Source organism: Apostichopus japonicus, chromosome 5, assembly GCF_037975245.1.
Source record: "Apostichopus japonicus isolate 1M-3 chromosome 5, ASM3797524v1, whole genome shotgun sequence".
NCBI lineage: Eukaryota > Metazoa > Echinodermata > Holothuroidea > Aspidochirotida > Stichopodidae > Apostichopus > Apostichopus japonicus.
The window spans coordinates 2503907-2523246 of record NC_092565.1 but is presented as its reverse complement, the minus strand read 5'-3'; the positions used below and the strand labels follow the sequence as shown (position 1 = coordinate 2523246).

General features: G+C 34.9%; 1 protein-coding gene across 21 annotated transcripts in view; it reads left to right on the top strand.

Moving 5' to 3' along the window:
* The window catches only part of LOC139967290 (myoferlin-like), a 96391-nt gene that overhangs the window by 32483 nt on the left and 44568 nt on the right, over positions 1-19340 (top strand). For 16 of the 21 annotated variants that reach the window (XM_071970915.1, XM_071970928.1, XM_071970933.1 and 13 more), the window contains exons 16-28: positions 1453-1500; positions 2829-2885; positions 6012-6032; positions 6422-6522; positions 6725-7141; positions 7278-7384; positions 7789-7984; positions 8331-8486; positions 11250-11312; positions 13069-13212; positions 13496-13576; positions 13827-13906; positions 16917-17034. In XM_071970915.1, coding sequence (XP_071827016.1) covers positions 1453-1500; positions 2829-2885; positions 6012-6032; positions 6422-6522; positions 6725-7141; positions 7278-7384; positions 7789-7984; positions 8331-8486; positions 11250-11312; positions 13069-13212; positions 13496-13576; positions 13827-13906; positions 16917-17034 — 1589 coding nt within the window. Of the gene's footprint in view, positions 1-1452; positions 1501-2828; positions 2886-6011; positions 6033-6421; positions 6523-6724; positions 7142-7277; positions 7385-7788; positions 7985-8330; positions 8487-10350; positions 10381-10544; positions 10599-11249; positions 11313-13068; positions 13213-13495; positions 13577-13826; positions 13907-16916; positions 17035-19340 lie in introns of all 21 variants that reach the window. The other 5 variants (XM_071970917.1, XM_071970920.1, XM_071970925.1 and 2 more) reach the window with 5 other exon arrangements.

Below are 19340 nucleotides of genomic sequence, written 5' to 3'. Positions count from 1 at the left end.
GGTTTGTTTGGTATGCTGTTTGGATTGCTATGGTAACTTTAGAGTTACTGTCATAGGGTCAGATGATACACACTAAAGAGCAGTGTGTACACAATATTTATAACTCCTCAACCGGTACTTTGTCTGAATTGTGAACTATACTTGGCAGAGGTTTGTGTACACTGTCATGATGTTTGTGTGCTGTAGATGGTTCAACTGGTTAAAATATGTGTTTGTCAATATATACAATGTTTGCAGATATACAATGCCTGGTAGAGAGTCACTTGTATTGTAGAAACTAGCTTGACTTGCACAGTGTGTACTGCAGACATATTGTCAGGGGCTTGAGTGAACCGCAGAGACTATATTGTCTATAACAGACACTGTTTTGTGTTATTAACATACTGTACAATAACAAGGTATAGGTTACATACTACAAAGTTACATAACCCAGTGAGAAAACACACATCGTAATAATACAAACCAATACAAATTGTTACAGCACATAACCTGTTTATTTATGTTGCCAAAGGTATTGCTTACATACTCTAGTCCACTACTACAGTGTTAAAACTTTTAACTCTTACATCTTCTTAATGCAATACCAAACATAAACATAGCTACTGCATACTTTGATTAATAAGCATACAGGTTCCTTGATTGTATGGAAAAACCTCACTGAAAACTTAAAGTTGGCACAGGACTGGTGGATAAGAAGCAATTAATGATGGTACCAATTGTAATCAAGTTTCTGCTGGTTACTTTCAAGCAGAGATTTGTGATCGTAATAAAAATTGTATTCAAGAGAAGGTAAACAGTCAGTTGTGACAAGCAGACTATGGAAATTCATAGATTCATGTTGTAAACTAATTATATTTCATCTTTCCCCAATTTTACTTATGGTTAAGTTGGTAATATATATATCAGGCAGAGCTCACAGGAGGAATCTGAAATGCTACTTTCCTCAATCTTGCGGCATAGATCGGACAAGAATTACCTTTAACTGTTGGTAATATTGACAATCACAAGTTACTTAGATGTTGCAGTTTTGCAAAATTGTCAAAATTTGGTGTAATATTGGTTTGCTTAAAATGTCCAACTCTTTCTATTTTAGTTTTCGTGTAATGCCATGCAAACCAAACACCATAATTCTTTATCCTTAGTTTTAGTTTTGACACATTCCAAGAGGTAATATTATGCTAGACCAGTCCCTCAGACACCTCTTTGCCTCTGATGCATTGTTCTCAGCCTAGCAGGGGTGGAAGTCCAGGTAGAATGATGGTTTAAGACTTGATACCCTTTCTTTTCAGACCTTCATCACTGTTTCATTTTCAAGCAAGCAGTAACAGTTCTTGAACCCATTGTTTGTCTATGTATGTTTTGGTCTTATTCATTTGTAACTTGTGAGTAAAACATTAAGTCCACATTTAAGAATTATTGTTTTGATTACCATGACCTTTGACACTGTTACAGAGGATGAAGAGGAAGAAGATGAAGCTGAAGGGGACAATGAAGAAGAGGGTCAGTACATGTTTCCATGGTGATGTCATTAACCTCCCTCTACTAACCTGATTGGTGGCGGCTGGTGTGGTCGGTTCTTCTCTTTGAACATTAAACAAGATCGAAAGCCCAAAATTAGACCTACTATAGGAAACCAAGATGACGATGCATCAATCTAGACCTGCCAAGTTTAGGAGAAAGGTGGGAGAGGGGTGGCGGGGGGGGGGGGGGGTACTCCCTATAAATAAACTAAATATTGAGCAGCTTTATTACAGATTTGCAAGTGAAGAACTTATGTTATACATTGAAACCTTTTGATATGTTGAGTAATATTAATACCAGAAGACTACTGCTTTGGATTTATAGGAACTAACATTTTCCTCTCAGAGAAGTACTTAAATGGCCTTTAGCAATTAAACTAATGCTTTGATAAGCGATAAGAAATCATGTTTTTAAGCTAGTTGTGGTATATTGTTAGGTTGTGAGACATGTACAGTACATCGAACCAAACAAAATCTGAGGTGTTCTTGTGTTGTGGCTAGCTATTTTAAATTTCCTGATTTTATGCTTGTCTGTCCATATTTGTCAACAATATGTGGGTAATATACTATCAATTGCAGTGAAGTAATGTGGCAGTTATATGCCAGTACATTCAGTGTTACCTTGCACACCCACCAACTCCCACTGTCCACCCCCTCACCCCTCCTGCATTTCCTAGTCATTCTACATGACACTTTGCATATTTTTCCCATGCACCCATATATTCCTTATGAACTGTCTACCATCAATCTGTTGTACTTTGTTTCATCACAATTTTGCTCATCATTTTGTACATTAAGTAAGTGCAGCTTTTCCTCCCTAATTCTAATGTCCTATTGCTTATTTCCATATATCACCGCATTTAAGACTGCCTATAGTCTGTTATATACAGTATTTATCGATGGCTAGAGGACATTCCATACTGTGTAAAACAAACAACAGGTCAGATTCATTACTTTGAAGCTACTGATGGTAGCAATTTCTGTCATTGATGTAGGGCCTTATTAAAACTGTTACCTAATGAAAGAGAAAATTCAATTAACAAAGTGGTTATCTATTGCAACAAAGCATGTGTGGGTAAAGTTAGAGGACCTGAAGTTTTGATCTTCGGAGGTCCATGGACCGGAGTGTTCAGCAAGCAAGTAAATGCAAAGTTTACAAGCAATGCTATGCTACCTTTCATATCGAATGTTGATGCTATTCTATGCTGACTAAAGGCATCTGTCAGTTTAATAGAACAATTGACTGGTTTCTTCAGTCAGACTGACTTTACTGCCTCTGTGTAAAATGCACGTACCATATATTTATAGCTCCTGCAGCAGGTGAAAATGGTGGAATTGGTGGAAGTGAGAATAATGAAGATGATGGTCAGTTTATATTTTTGAGTGTTTTTTCTGCATGTGATGGGGGTATAACTAATCGGTCACTAATATTTAAACAACTTAGTTTTTGAGCTTATTCTGTTTGGGTTGCTTTAGTTGTTTTGAAGTATTGTGTTGACCTGTTTTATTTCTCTAAATGTTTTTTTTTTTTCTTAAAGATTTGAGTCTTTGCTTTAGAGTAGAAGGTTTTGCTGAGCATCAACATGTTGGGGTCATGGAACTGTAGTGTATACAACTTTGAATAGAGTTGAGAATGGCTGCATGCTGTATTATTTCTGTTCAAACAATAAGAGGGTTGCTGCACAATTTTCTTTGTTATAATTCCTTATGATCGCAGTCCATAAATACTTAAAAATATGTCAAAAGTTAAAAAACAAAGGTTTCCAAAAATGTGCTCATCTTAGACATTGGTGTGAGTGAGTGAATATTAACAGCAACTGATTGCCTATTAATATTCTCACAGTACATAGTTGTTTCCAGATTCTCCTCAAGTGGAGAACCATATTATATGCAAGGAAGTATATCTTCCTTGGACTAATGAAGTGAGCTGTTAATTAGTCTTAATAACAATAAAATGTATGTTTCAATTGCTATGTACAAAAGTCAGCTAGCTATAGTTTCAAAGACATGTTAAAATCTACCTCTTATGGGGTGATGTTGGATTTTGAACTTTCCAGATATGCAACATGTTTTATATTCAAATGTACTTACATGACAAGAGATGTCACATTGTAGACAAGCTTAGAATTGTACATGCTAGAATAAACAGAGGAGAGCTGCCCTCTAGCCATTATTTCTTGACAGCATATATATATATATAAATGTGAGAGAAAAGCCCTGGATGCTTTACCACATGTAGGTGAATCCTGTACGGATGGCAGTTTGCTGCAATGTTAACTTTGATTAGACAACCAATCAACAACATTTGAAGTGTGGGTTTATCAGGGACTCTTCTCATACTAACTCCTTCTTGAATAGTAGTATTTCAAAATGGGATGGTTAGAGCAACACTCAGTAGATTGGATTAACCTCTTAAACCTGAAAATACCTTATATGAATGTTAGTTATAAAACCATCCAAAAACACAAAGCACCAACAGCTAGTGAGCAATGAATCATACCTCATTGGAATACAGATTGGTTATAAAGTGCACTTCCTGTTTAATACTGAAAGTCATAAAAGATAGAGTAGTTAGTTCACTTGCTGTTTTGTTTTTTAATTCATATTTATCATGCACATTTTCATTTTGAACTCCATTTTCATTTTGCAATCCACTTTCTTTTGCAAGCCTTATTATATTTTAGTGTATGTTCTGTGTTGTTCGACTAATTTAAAAATTTTGCCCTTTTTCTTGTTCCATGAAATTTTATGGAAAAGTATCTTTGACTACTAATGTTATTAATTTGTCATCATTTGAAATATTTTGATTTCCACACTCTTGTATGTTATTTTCCAAAGGGCACCTAGTCTAGCAAACATTACCATAATGTTTTTATATATTGATTTAATAACATTCAAATATTGGCAAGGAAATTGATGCAGTTACTCAATAGTAAGTCAAAAGCAACAAGTTTTGTATAATGTATCACAGGATGTGCCTATTTTAAGTAGTTGTACTACAATTGAAGTAGTTGTACTACATGTTAATATGGTTGAAGTAGTTGTACTACATGTTAATATGGTTGAAGTAGTTGTACTACATTTTATTATAGTTGAAGTAGTTGTAGTACATGTTAATATAGTTGAAGTAGTTTTGCTACATTTTAATATAGTTGAAGTAGTTGTACTACATTTTTATATAATTTAAGTAGTTGTACTACATGTTAATATGGTTGAAGTAGTTGTACTACATGTTAATATGGTTGAAGTAGTTGTACTACATTTTATTATAGTTGAAGTAGTTGTACTACATGTTAATATAGTTGAAGTAGTTTTGCTACATTTTAATATAGTTGAAGTAGTTGTACTACATTTTTATATAATTTAAGTAGTTGTACTACATGTTAATATAATTTAAGTAGTTGTACTACATGTTAATATGGTTGAAGTAGTTGTACTACATGTTAATATGGTTGAAGTAGTTGTACTACATTTTATTATAGTTGAAGTAGTTGTACTACATGTTAATATAGTTGAAGTAGTTTTGCTACATTTTAATATAGTTGAAGTAGTTGTACTACATTTTTATATAATTTAAGTAGTTGTACTACATGTTAATATGGTTGAAGTAGTTGTACTACATGTTAATATAGTTGAAGTAGTTATACTACAGTTTTATATAGTTGAAGTAGTTGTACTACATTTTAATGTAGTTCAAGTAGTTGTACTACATTTGAATATAGTTGAAGTAGTTGTACTACATTTGAATATAGTTTAAGTAGTGGTACTACATTTTAATATAGTTGAAGTAGTTGTACTACATTTTAATGTAGTTTAAGTAGTTGTACTACATTTGTATATAGTTGAAGTAATTGTACTACATTTTAATGTAGTTGAAGTAGTTGTACTACATTTGAATATAGTTTAAGTAGTTGTACTACATTTGAATAGTTGTACTACATTTTAATATAGTTTAAGTAGTTGTACTACATGTTAATATTGTTGAAGTAGTTGTACTACATGTTAATATAGTTGAAGTAGTTATACTACAGTTTTATATAGTTGAAGTAGTTGTACTACATTTTAATGTAGTTCAAGTAGTTGTGCTACATTTGAATATAGTTGAAGTAGTTGTACTACATTTGAATATAGTTGAAGTAGTGGTACTACATTTTAATATAGTTGAAGTAGTTGTACTACATTTTAATGTAGTTTAAATAGTTGTACTACATTTGTATATAGTTGAAGTAATTGTACTACATTTTAATGTAGTTGAAGTAGTTATACTACATTTGAATATAGTTTAAGTAGTTGTACTACATTTGAATAGTTGTACTACATTTTAATATAGTTTAAGTAGTTGTACTACATGTTAATATAGTTTAAGTAGTTGTACTACATTTTAATATAGTTTAAGTAGTTGTGCTACATTTTAATATAGTTAAATGATATCAGAACTGTGCATCTTGCAAGTTCTATCTCTCTCATTTCAATATTGTTTTTCCTCAACAGAAGAAGGAGATTTGGCTTCAGGTAGGACATTTTACATTTTTAAGACCAATTATTATTTTTAAGACAAATAAGACCTAAATAGTAACCAATGTGGATCAAATCAGTGAAAGCAATATGAATTTTTGAAGGTCAATAATCATGTGGTATATGTGAACTATCATTACTGAAGATTGAGGAATATTCATGATACTGTTAACTAGTAGTTCATATTTCATAATTAGGGACACAGATGTGTTGAATATAAAGACAAAGTTGTAAAGTATCGCATTTGGAAATGGTGTGCTGTTTCGCAGAAATCAAATGTTCATTAATGTCACCACAGTTTTTAATAGTTGTTGTGTTGTGGGTAAAGCCTCTTTGCTGCTGTTTTGTTGGCCATTCTGAATAATTCCTTGTAATGTATTCTACAGGGTTCCTTCCAACATTTGGACCGTGTTTTGTCAACTTCTATGGCTCAACAAGAGAGTTTTCAGACTTACCAGATTCCTTTGAAGATCTCAACAAGGGCAAGGTAAATTTATTTACCACCATTTGTACAAATATAACTGAGTGAGGTATGCTAAGACAAGAGAAGCTAATTAATTGTAGGTCTCATTTTATTGTTAAATGATTAACCTAGATAATGTAAGTGGTGTTGTATCCTTGCTTTAAATGTAACTGATTTGATCAGTTAATTATGTAATGTGATGTCTCATTCCTCTCTGCTCTGTTAGGGAGAAGGTGTGGCCTACAGAGGGCGAGTGTTGCTCTCCATCGAGAGTAAATTAGGAGAGCATCCTGAGACAAGCATGGAGCCAATCAGTGAAGAAGACTTGCTGAGAGTCAGCAAGTACCTACGGCGACGCAAGTTCCGCCTCTACTGTGCCATGCTAGATGCCCTGATGGTCAGTGAGACTGATGACCCTGTTGAATTTGAGGTCAGCATCGGTAACTATGGTAACAAGTTGGATGACGGCTGCATACCACAACCCTCTGCTACTCAGCCTACCAATGCTGTATATGATGGCTGTCAGTACCATTTCTTACCATGGGGAGAGAACAAGCCTCTGTTGATTATCAATTCAGACTGGGAGGACATAACATGGAGACTGGAGTCTCTCAACATTCTGTTCAGCAGAATCAGACGATTGGTAAGTTATGCTGTAAATTAGTATTATATATTACTTTTCAATACATCCTCTGCCCCCAAATGTCAGTGACAATTATTCACACATGATACTCTGTCTACTATGGATGATTGTGAATATTTTGCTGTTGCCTCCTCAGGAAAGCAATCTCTCCCGTGTCAAGCTGACAATGAAGGCAGGAGCACCGACAGCAGAGATTGCAGCTCAGTTAATTGGCATGATTGATTCTCTGATCATGGATTGCAAGTAAGAGGATAAATCATTGGTTTTTTCCTGTTTGGATTTTTTGTATATGTTGCCAAGTAACAGAATATTCAACTAAACATTAGAGCAGCACTTTTGACTCAACAGCATGATAACTCTTTTTGACTAAATGTGAGCTCTGTTGTATTAATTGAACGTATAGCACCTCTATTGAATAGAAGTTATAATAGCTCTAATAATGGAGCATTAGAAACTCTCATTATGTGAAAATCAAAGCAGCTCTACAGCATGAGCGCTGCAAGAGCTATTGAGAGAAACTTGTTCTCACATAGGGTTGAGAAGTTCATTATCATCATTAATGTGTTAAAAAGCAATCCTTTTTGGTAGGTGTCCAATCTGGTAGTGGTTGTGAACAATGTGTGACATATTTTCCATTATTTCACCAGCAAACCTCTACCGGTCGCAGATACCACGAAAGATAAGCTCAACGACCTTGACCGCAAGAAGTACCAGATGCGTTGCAATGCTCTGATCGCCATCTCCGCTGAGGCAACAAAACTGAGAGAACACGCCACGGATGTTCAGGAGGCCATTGATGAGGTAGAGGGCTACCTCAATGTCCTAAAGTCTCTCGCTGTGGAGGTCAGTGTCTATAAATCCATACATTTAATTCTCTATTTTTAAACACTGCTGCTTCTGTTAATCATCTCAAAACAAAGTACCAGCAATTCCCCACTCATTGTATTCTGCAAGGTGGAAGGTTTAACCGATCCCTTGTCAAATAAATCAGGTTTATTATTAGCATTTGATGGATTAAGGCTTTTCTTTCAGTTTTCAATCCATCCAATATTTACACCTACATGAGTTCCTATCTTATTGAGCTTTTAACTTTATTTCTGACCAGTGCTATGATCAGTATTTGACTTCTATAATTAATGTTCTAATTTTGTGATACATTTCCTGTCCTTGTTTTCTTTATACCGTACAGCCTCAAAACAGCATGCCTGATGTGATTATCTGGATGATCAGTGGAGGCAAGCGTATTGCCTACCACAGGATCCCAGCTAATGACCTCATGTTCTCTTCAAAAGACCCCGATGCTTGCGGCAAGCTCTGTGGCAGGATCTCCAGCTTCTTTCTCAAGGTATTACCATTCCCCATTTTGGTTAAGCTTCCGTACCCTTCTGTTGCAATGACTTAGTTATTTAGTACATTGATTTGAACTGGTTCTTGTATGTTGTCGATAGAACATGTGTTCTTTAGAATGAGTTCTCAAGTTATCCTTTGCTAGGAAAGTTTTTCTTTTTGATTGCTTGCCATAGTCTGGCAACAATGGATGTAATTTGTGTAACTTCTTTTTAACCCTATGGACATAAATTAGGAAGTAGACAGTGTGTAGTACTGTTCCTTCTACAAACCATTTTGGACAGACACACTGGCACACTAACTAGTTATAGTTATGTACACACATACTACTTATAGTTATGTGCACACATACTAGTTATAGTTATGTACACACATACTAGTTATAGTTATGTACACACTTACAATTTATAGTTATTTGTGCACACATACTAGTTATAGTTATGTGCACACATACTACTTATAGTTATGTAAGTACATACTGTTTATAGTTATGTACACACATACTGTTTATAGTTATGTACACACATACTATTTATAGTTATGTACACACATACTATTTATAGTTATGTGCACACATACTAGTTATAGTTATATGTGCACACATACTAGTTATAGTTATGTGCACACATACTACTTATAGTTATGTACGTACATACTGTTTATTGTTATGTACACACATACTGTTTATAGTTATGTGCACACATACTATTTATAGTTATGTGCACACATACTGTTTATAGTTATGTTCACACATACTATTTATAGTTATGTGCACACATACTATTTATAGTTATGTGCACACATACTATTTATAGTAATGTACACACATACTAGTTATTGTTATGTGCACACATACTAGTTATAGTTATGTGCACACATATTAGTTATAGTTATATGCGCACATACTATTTATAGTTATGTGCACACATACTATTTATAGTTTTGTGCACACATACTATTTTTTATGTGCAACAGCTCATTTGAAGTTTTCAAAATATTTCTTAATGAAAACATATTCCATGCAATGGCCTCATCTATTTTTGACTAATTTAGTTGTTCTTTGGTACAATTTTTAATAAATTTGAACAGTTTTTAGAGGAACATGAAATTAACCTAGTTACTACTATTTAATAGTTTTTTTGCCTTGAGTGAAATTCTATTTCTTCTAGAAGAACAGTAACTGATTCCCTAGACAGTTGCTTGCCAGCATGGGTAAAGTTGTTTTCACTCATTAATAGGTGTTTTTTCTGAGTCCAAGAGACATGGGGTGTGTTAGCTAATACATTGTAAGTACTCAAGTCCACAGCTGAGCGTTCATTATGTCAACTATCCCACAATATCAGCCAAGTGCTATAGCACCCACTTTAAGTAAATGGATATATGTGACTGTTGTACTAAACTGGAGCAGCAGCAATGTATTCCCCTGGTAACCACTGGGAGGGTCGGTAGTGTTCCATACCTCATATTGTGTTTTTGTCCTGATAATTAATTTCCATGATTATATTTTATCTATTGTTCTTTTCTTTCTTGCAAATAAATGTGGCAACATTAGATTAAGGCATTTGTGCAAACAGTAACTGTTATTATCGCAGTATATTCTCCATATATTTCAAATAAATTTGGCAACATTAGATTAAGGCATTTGTGCAAACAGTAACTGTTATTATCGCAGTATATTCTCCATATATTTCATGATGCTTGCTAATTCCCTTGTTGTATAGTTGTGCAAATTTGTCTCAACTCCAACAAGAGAAGAACCTCAGAGCTAATCCTCAAAACATGTAATATTTCATAGAAATGGTAAAAAAGAACCAATATTTGAAGCTTCAGAAACTTCTCTTTCTACTTTAAAATTTATTCAGTACACCAGAAAAGCTTTTGATGTAATCCAAGTATGTTTTCCTTGTCATTCTTTCTTTTAATTTTTGTTATTTGTGATTTTCCTTTTATATGTCACATCTCTTTTTATGCTTGTGTTAATTGATTTTCTATCTTTTTATTTTCTGTGATGTTTTATGTTCTAAATTTTTCATTTGTGATTGTGTATGATTATTAGACAGTGTCCACAGAATCAGATGATATTGAAGCACTGGAAGCTTCAGACATAGTGGTAATGATATTATATTTGTACTGTCCATGTCATAATCACCCACAACATATTGCTTGATGTGCTTGGTCTGTTGCCTCTTGTGCAAATTGAATCAGTGTGTTCTGCTGTGGGTTTTGATTAGAAAGCCTCTCTACTATTATCCTCTCTTTCCTGTGTCTGTTACCCTATATAATAGGGGCAGATTCTTCTCTTCTGCTTAATGACAACTTTATGACATTCAAGCAGTTGTCAACGGTAAAGACTGTTTAAATCGATACTGATTTTTCTTGGCTCAGAGTTTGTTATTCTTGGGTTGATATTAATGTTGGGCACTGCAGTTTAGAGCTCTTAACAAGGATACTTCTATACCAAACAGAAGAACAGTTTGTTTACATCTTTCTCTATCTGTGCCTTCATTTCATACCTCCTTTTCAAAGGGAAAAAAAACAACAAAAAAAACCAAAACGTCCAAAACTTTGTTTTTGATTGCACCTAGTGTAACATTTACTGTCCAAAAATCCATTTGAAATGTACATCATATTCTGCATGAAACTATGTAACCACACTGTTCCTCTCTGTGATTCTACAAGAAAACAAAACTCGCTGTTGAGGTTGTCTGTGTTTGCGAAACTGTCATTTCATGTGTACATTCCATCTTCCTTGTACGTCTAGAAATATAAGTCCAGTAAAACTGCTGGTGGCAATGGTTTAGAAATCACTGACGACGATATTCAGGTATCTCTTTACTTTATTCTCCTGTAAAAGCCACTGCTGTTGTAGACGGGTTCATTGCTAGAATACTAACTGCAAAAGCACTAAACCTTTGGTGAAAACTAGTAGGCAATCAGTTCTAAGTTTGGGGCATATTTCTGTTTGTATTTTATTTTCAGCACCCTTCAATCTTATTTGCATGCTATGATTTGCAGTGTCATTGATACAGTTAGTGGAAGTAGAGATTGGGAGACTAACATTTGTAGTGAAATAGATTTTAAAGATTTCTGGGTTTTGGTACAAGAATTTGCACACATCCCTCAAAATACTATAAATATAAGGCATTTATATAGCGCCATAACTAAAACGATATTCTGGCGCTTTACAAGGAAAATATAAAACTTACAATTGAACAAAAACAGCAACAAGACAGAAAAAAGAAAAAAGAGGATTACTTAAAGGCCTCATGCAAGAGAACTGCTTCAGAGATTTTTTGAAAGAGAGAAATGTGGATTGATTAGCAACCGAAGACGGTAAGTCGTTCATAGCCTGGCCCCAGTTACAGAAAATACACGGTTGCCAAACTGTTTTGTGCGGGTGGCAGGAATGTTTAAAGTAGTAGCAGATATACTTCTTATACCGTATGACGAAACATGCCTAGTAAACAGCTTGCACAAAGTAGTGTATGAATGCAAAAAAAAGACATTCAAGTTTTCAGAGAAATTTGTCAGAGAAGTGATGTATTGATGCCACATGGAAGTTTTTGCCATGTGTGATCTGCTGATTAGCTTGATACACATAACTAAAACAAAATCATGTTAGTATGAAGTTTCATTTAACATTTCAAATGCTTTTAAATGCTTCTACTGTAAAATCCTTTCAAACCTGCAGTCATTGAATCTCATGCGAGTTTGGTATCTACGAATGTAGAAGGTGCGATGGTATAATAGTTCTTTTGTGGATATTAACAATACTACATCAAGATGTACATGTTGCTAATGTCATCAGCATTTTACAGAAATAAAATCCATTTTAAATGATACTAACTCCATATTATTCAGCATGCATTAATACCTTCACCATATCACCTCTCTGGATTCCTAAGTTTCCTGCTTTCTTCACATTATCAAAATATATTTCAGAATGATACTACAAAATTACAAGTTTATTGTGGCACCCTTTAATATGCTAACACATGACAATGTACCTTGCATGACCAATACCTTGCATGACCAATAGCTTGCATTACCTTACTATCTTGATCAACTTCAATCATACTGACAAATTTTGGTGGATAGTATACATGATGATAAGTAACAGCTTTGAAAGAACAAAATTATTTCATAATTTTGATTGAAAGAAAACACTAGAGCAATCAAGGGGTTTAATACCTATACATCTTCTGTTTATAGAGCTAGGAAGGTAGATGTTTATAGTAATTTATGTAGGTAACATGGGGGAGGAGGGGGGGGGCTCCTTACCTCCTTCAGTTATATTCAGCATGGGTTGACTTAAATTTGAATTGCAGCAAATGACATCGACTCGTGAGTTTGAATTTGACAGCAGTTGTATGAATATTCATATATACAGGAGTCAGGTGGCGCCCTAATTATCATCCTCAGTCACAAGTATCCATAGGAACTGTGAAGGATATATATGTGAATGAAATGGATTCTGTTATTTGTGAAGTGGATATTTCTTTAGGATATACCCTTAAAATTGTTGCCATAACTGGTGAAGGTGAATGCTTATTGTGATTTCATTTTGTCATGACCCAAAGGTCCCTGGACAGATGTGGGCCAACATTGGAGCAAGGAAGATTCCAGCTTTCATCCGAGTCAAGATGTGGCTCGGCTTGGAGGCCGAGAGTGAAAATTTCCAAAGAGGACTGAAGGATGCAGAGGTGGCCGTATTTGCAGAGACTGTGAGTAAAAAAAATTGTTGCTCGTTTCCTGTCTCTTATTGACTTTCAGTTTTATTTTTGCTTTAGTTGAAATTACTGGTATCATAACCACTAACAACAATGTGTGAGTTGTCTTCTCAACTTCTTCATTACTCACTACTTTTTATTGTTAGCTCTTAGAAGAAATATCTGTTTATGATACCAAAATTGTCCTGATAAATCCTATTTACTTTAAATGCCAATTGTGATCCATGGGTCAGTTGTTTTTGTTTTAACATGTCTGATTTCTTTGTTCGACCCACAGTATGAAAACCAGATGAGTGTCTTGGGCCACTGGACCAACAAGGGCCTGCCCAGACCAAAGTGGTCAGATGCCAATGGCAAGGTGAAACACATTTTCATCCACTTCATATGTTTCCTTTGCCCTTATTGTATGCAAACATTGTGGAGGATGTTTTCAGAAATTTGATTAACCCTGTACATGATTACATTCATTACCCTGTGAAAAATTCTCACACTCTCAAGAATCTTTTTAAGGTCGGAAAGATCATAAAAATATATTTTCGTTGACACTTGTGAGAAAATATTCAATTGAGAAAGATGATTATGTATATTTATTTGGTCATCTTTCACAGGTCAAACTGATGAAGGATAAGTTCAAGCTTCCAACTGGCTGGAGATGGGATTCCGATTGGTTTAAGGCTCCTGAGATCAGGTAAATGAAACTCTAAATGGGATATATATCATTAGCTTTATCATGGCCAGTCGGAATGTAGGTTAAATATGTATTATTGTTGCTTATTTAGCTGGTTCTGCAGATCTTAATATGAACGGTAATGCCCATCAATTGCTTTTAATGTTTTCTATGTTTGTATTCAGTACCTATTGTTTTTGGTGTTGTCATGTCATGTAAGGTCAACAGAGGCCAAACTTTGATAAGTTTAAATGTTCTACATCTAAAAACTCTTAATATGCAGGAATATTGCACATGCATCATGAACTGGCATAAATTATGTTCAACTAATCTGCACGATTTTGTCAAGGATAAAGGTCATTTGAGTTTAGTGGTAAATAAATCTTGCAAAAGTTGTAACAAACTATTTCAAGAAGGTGGTGGGGGACATTGACAGATCATACACTTGGCATGTAGCTTGACCACAATGAGGATAAGGTCCATAGTGTTTTGGTAACGTTAAAGGTCATTTCATGTCAGCAAGTATCCAGTGCTCATCCAGTGCTCAAATTTTGAAGCTATGTATCACAAGAATGGTAACTTGGAGAATGTTAATACATCTAAGATTGATCTTTTTACGTGTAATTCTACATTTTTTGTGGAGGTCAAAGGTCATTTGAGGTTAACAACTCTAAGTGAAATGCTGAGAACTTTGTAAACTCTATTTGAAGAAAGGGAATATTGGCAAATGTCATACTTGGCATGTGGATTTATCACCATGGAAACAGTGTCTTTATATGTTGTTAGTAAGTCAGGAGAGATCAAAATGAAAAAAAGGAATCATTTATGTGAAGAATTTTAAGTTGGACAATTGTTTCATTTGTGGCTTTGATGATTTGCAACAAGTTTGTAAAATCAGTAAAACGCATTGTTAAGAGCTTTAAGTACCCACTTGAGCGAACTAGTTAGCGAAAGCAATGCATACAGCTACAGCAGAACTTTCCTAAGATAGCAAGTAACCAGTGGAAGGGTTGTGACTGGTTCTATGTATATGACATTGTTATCATCTGTAAGCAATGCATACAACAGCAATACAACAGCGATACATCAGAACTTTCCTAAGATAGCAAGTAACCAGTGGAAGGGCTGTGGCTGGTTCTATGTATATGACATTGTTATCATCTGTAAGCAATGCATACAACAGCAATACAACAGCGATACAACAGCAATACAACAGCTATACATCAGAACTTTCCTAAGATAGCAAGTAACCAGTGGAAGGGCTGTGGCTGGTTCTATGTATATGACATTGTTATCATCTGTAAGCAATGCATACAACAGCAATACAACAGCGATACAACAGCAATACAACAGCGATACATCAGAACTTTCCTAAGATAGCAAGTAACCAGTGAAAGGGTTGTGGCTGGTTCTATGTATATGACATTGTTATCATCTGTAAGCAATGCATACAACAGCAATACAACAGCGATACATCAGAACTTTCCTAAGATAGCAAGTAACCAGTGGAAGGGCTGTGGCTGGTTCTATGTATATGACATTGTTATCATCTGTAAGCAATGCATACAACAGCAATACAACAGCGATACAACAGCAATACAACAGCGATACATCAGAACTTTCCTAAGATAGCAAGTAACCAGTGAAAGGGTTGTGGCTGGTTCTATGTATATGACATTGTTATCATCTGTAAGCAATGCATACAACAGCAATACAACAGCGATACATCAGAACTTTCCTAAGATAGCAAGTAACCAGTGGAAGGGCTGTGGCTGGTTCTATGTATATGACATTGTTATCATCTGTAAGCAATGCATACAACAGCGATACAACAGCGATACATCAGAACTTTCCTAAGATAGCAAGTAACCAGTGGAAGGGCTGTGGCTGGTTCTATGTATATGACATTGTTATCATCTGTAAGCAATGCATACAACAGCAATACAACAGCGATACAACAGCAATACAACAGCTATACATCAGAACTTTCCTAAGATAGCAAGTAACCAGTGGAAGGGCTGTGGCTGGTTCTATGTATATGACATTGTTATCATCTGTAAGCAATGCATACAACAGCAATACAACAGCGATACAACAGCAATACAACAGCGATACATCAGAACTTTCCTAAGATAGCAAGTAACCAGTGAAAGGGTTGTGGCTGGTTCTATGTATATGACATTGTTATCATCTGTAAGCAATGCATACAACAGCAATACAACAGCGATACATCAGAACTTTCCTAAGATAGCAAGTAACCAGTGGAAGGGCTGTGGCTGGTTCTATGTATATGACATTGTTATCATCTGTAAGCAATGCATACAACAGCAATACAACAGCGATACAACAGCAATACAACAGCGATACATCAGAACTTTCCTAAGATAGCAAGTAACCAGTGAAAGGGTTGTGGCTGGTTCTATGTATATGACATTGTTATCATCTGTAAGCAATGCATACAACAGCAATACAACAGCGATACATCAGAACTTTCCTAAGATAGCAAGTAACCAGTGGAAGGGCTGTGGCTGGTTCTATGTATATGACATTGTTATCATCTGTAAGCAATGCATACAACAGCAATACAACAGCGATACATCAGAACTTTCCTAAGATAGCAAGTAACCAGTGGAAGGGCTGTGGCTGGTTCTATGTATATGACATTGTTATCATCTGTAAGCAATGCATACAACAGCAATACAACAGCGATACATCAGAACTTTCCTAAGATAGCAAGTAACCAGTGGAAGGGCTGTGGCTGGTTCTATGTATATGACATTGTTATCATCTGTAAGCAATGCATACAACAGCAATACAACAGCGATACATCAGAACTTTCCTAAGATAGCAAGTAACCAGTGGAAGGGCTGTGGCTGGTTCTATGTATATGACATTGTTATCATCTGTAAGCAATGCATACAACAGCAATACAACAGCGATACATCAGAACTTTCCTAAGATAGCAAGTAACCAGTGGAAGGGTTGTGGCTGGTTCTATGTACATGACATTGTTATCTTCTGTTTTTTGCAGCACCACTTTCGATGCTGATTCTGGCCAAACAAAGTTCTTGGAGGATGTGTACGAGCAGGAATCTCGTAACATCCCCGGGGGTTACTGGGGGAAGGCTGACCCTCCCTTTACCACCTCTGTAAGTGCTCAGGATGTTTTCATTTCTCCTTCAGTTTAGATAATTGCATTTAAAACACTTAGGAAGGAAGAGACATACGTCATATTACTATCCTTTGGTCCTAGCTAGGTAAAGAAAAGTCTCTGCACTATTTTTATGTGATGAATTTAAGCAAGACAGTTTGATTGAGTAATAATAATCTTTGAGCACAATGATACATTTGTTTTATGGGCTCATTCATTAATTGTCAGCAGTTTGACAGCGTGAGAGTTTTCAATTGACTACAGGAAGTCACTCCGCTTGATCTTTTGCTTGGAAAGCTATAGGTCTGCCAGACACTTTTTCATGTTACATATAATAATCAAGTGTAGAAACAAATTGACATTTTCTTAACCAGTGGAAAGAAAAGGTGTCTAGCTGAGTGGATGAAATGCATGAAATGGGACTTTGGTTTTCAAATCTTGTCCGCAACTTTTACGAAATTAGTGGAAACAGTCGGGTTGACTTTGAAAAGGTGACAGAGTATTCAGTTGTGACCAGAAAGAGGAGTTGCAAAAATATGAAAACTTGTTGAGAATAATGATACCTTTGGAAATTTTGCCTGTATGATTTTAATAAAGATTTCATACCTTTTCTACTTGGTATTTATTTGGTATTGCACTTTTATGGACAAAGGGTTTCTTACAGGTAGGAGTGTATTTCCAGGCTGTTGTGATTGTGTGACTATTGATAAAACGGATGTTATTTACCTGCTAATGTCACTTTGTTGTCTGCAATCAATCTCTTTCCTTGTTCTTTGTAAGGCAAGGATTTAAAACTTAATAAACTTCTCTGGCCATCTTTTACAGCTCAGTTAATATATCTCACATTTATACTTAAAAATACTTAAAAATCATTCATACTTAAAAATCAAAACATTCATACTCAAAAATCTAAGAAAATAAGTTTAAAAGATTAGAAGCTTGATTAAACAATTGAAGCAGTATTCTTAATCGTATAGACTGATCAACATTGCTGATATCTTGGTAACAAGACCTAAATACCTGCTTGCTATGAGACTTTTAAACAAGAAGTTGGGGTCCCTCTTTAGTTTATTGGCACGAGGGATTTAGGTCATAAACCTTATGTTATATATCTGTGTACTGTTACTGTATATGTAGAGAAAGACAACTACAAGGTTGATATGTCCTAGCTTGGATGGGTTTATTCTAGGGGTAGTCCATGCATGTTGGTGCATCAGAGCAATGCTGTCTAGTACAGCCTTCGCATATGATTGTTTAAGATGCAATAGTTTTAGCTATTGCTCCAAGGACCATGTGTTTGCTTCTTCTTCTTATTCCAATATTCTTGGATCACTTCACCAAATGCAGTAATGATTTCTTCTCAGCACGTGTGTTTGTCTTTTTGACCAATAGTTTTCTGTGCTTTTCCACGATTTCATGTTTTTGTTATGTCTATAAACACTATAATATATTAGAACCATAGCCTCTCTCTCTCACTGCCTATTCCTATTGTGAAATTAACACAACAAAGATCAGAACATTTGTAAATGGGAAATTGCAAAACTTTAAGTCCAGCATTGATACATAAACAGGTGTGTAAATTTTATGGTATCATGCTATATAAGATGGTACATCCATATATATACATATATATATATTTTTTTTTTTCATTTCTTTATTCCAGTATAAATTTACAGAGAAATTTATAAATAGGATAAAAATATAACAATATACAAAACATCAAAATACAGGTTAAGACATATAAAAGTTTATGAGACAAAGTTAATAGTGAAAACATAAAAAGCGTTACAAAAGTTATCAAAATTATCAAGAAGCTACAACAAAGGATCTAGGAAGCTGTCTTTACCAGTTTACAAAAAGGGCTGCTCTGTACATAAAACGAGTTCTTAAATAGTAAAATTCTAAAACATTATCAAAAAGCTACAATAAAGGATCTAAGGAGCCGTTTTGTACAAAAATGGCTGCTCTGTAAATAAACGAGTTCTTAAAGAGTATAATTCTAAAAGATGGCGTGATATTTGGATTTCTCAAATTGTAAAAATTAGTCCTATTGCACAGAGAGTTGAGCTATAGATAGTTATATAGATATATATATATGTATGGATGCAGACACCTGAACGTGATCAAACCATGGTAAGAAGATCAAAACAAAACTCTCTACATCAATGTGCATAAATTGTATCCAGTGACTGGATATTTGTCCACACATACTTTTAAACATCACTGAACATATACTCATGTAACATACATTGATATTGAAATCTTCTCTTTATTCTTATCAAGAAGTCGATTGTATTTTTTATT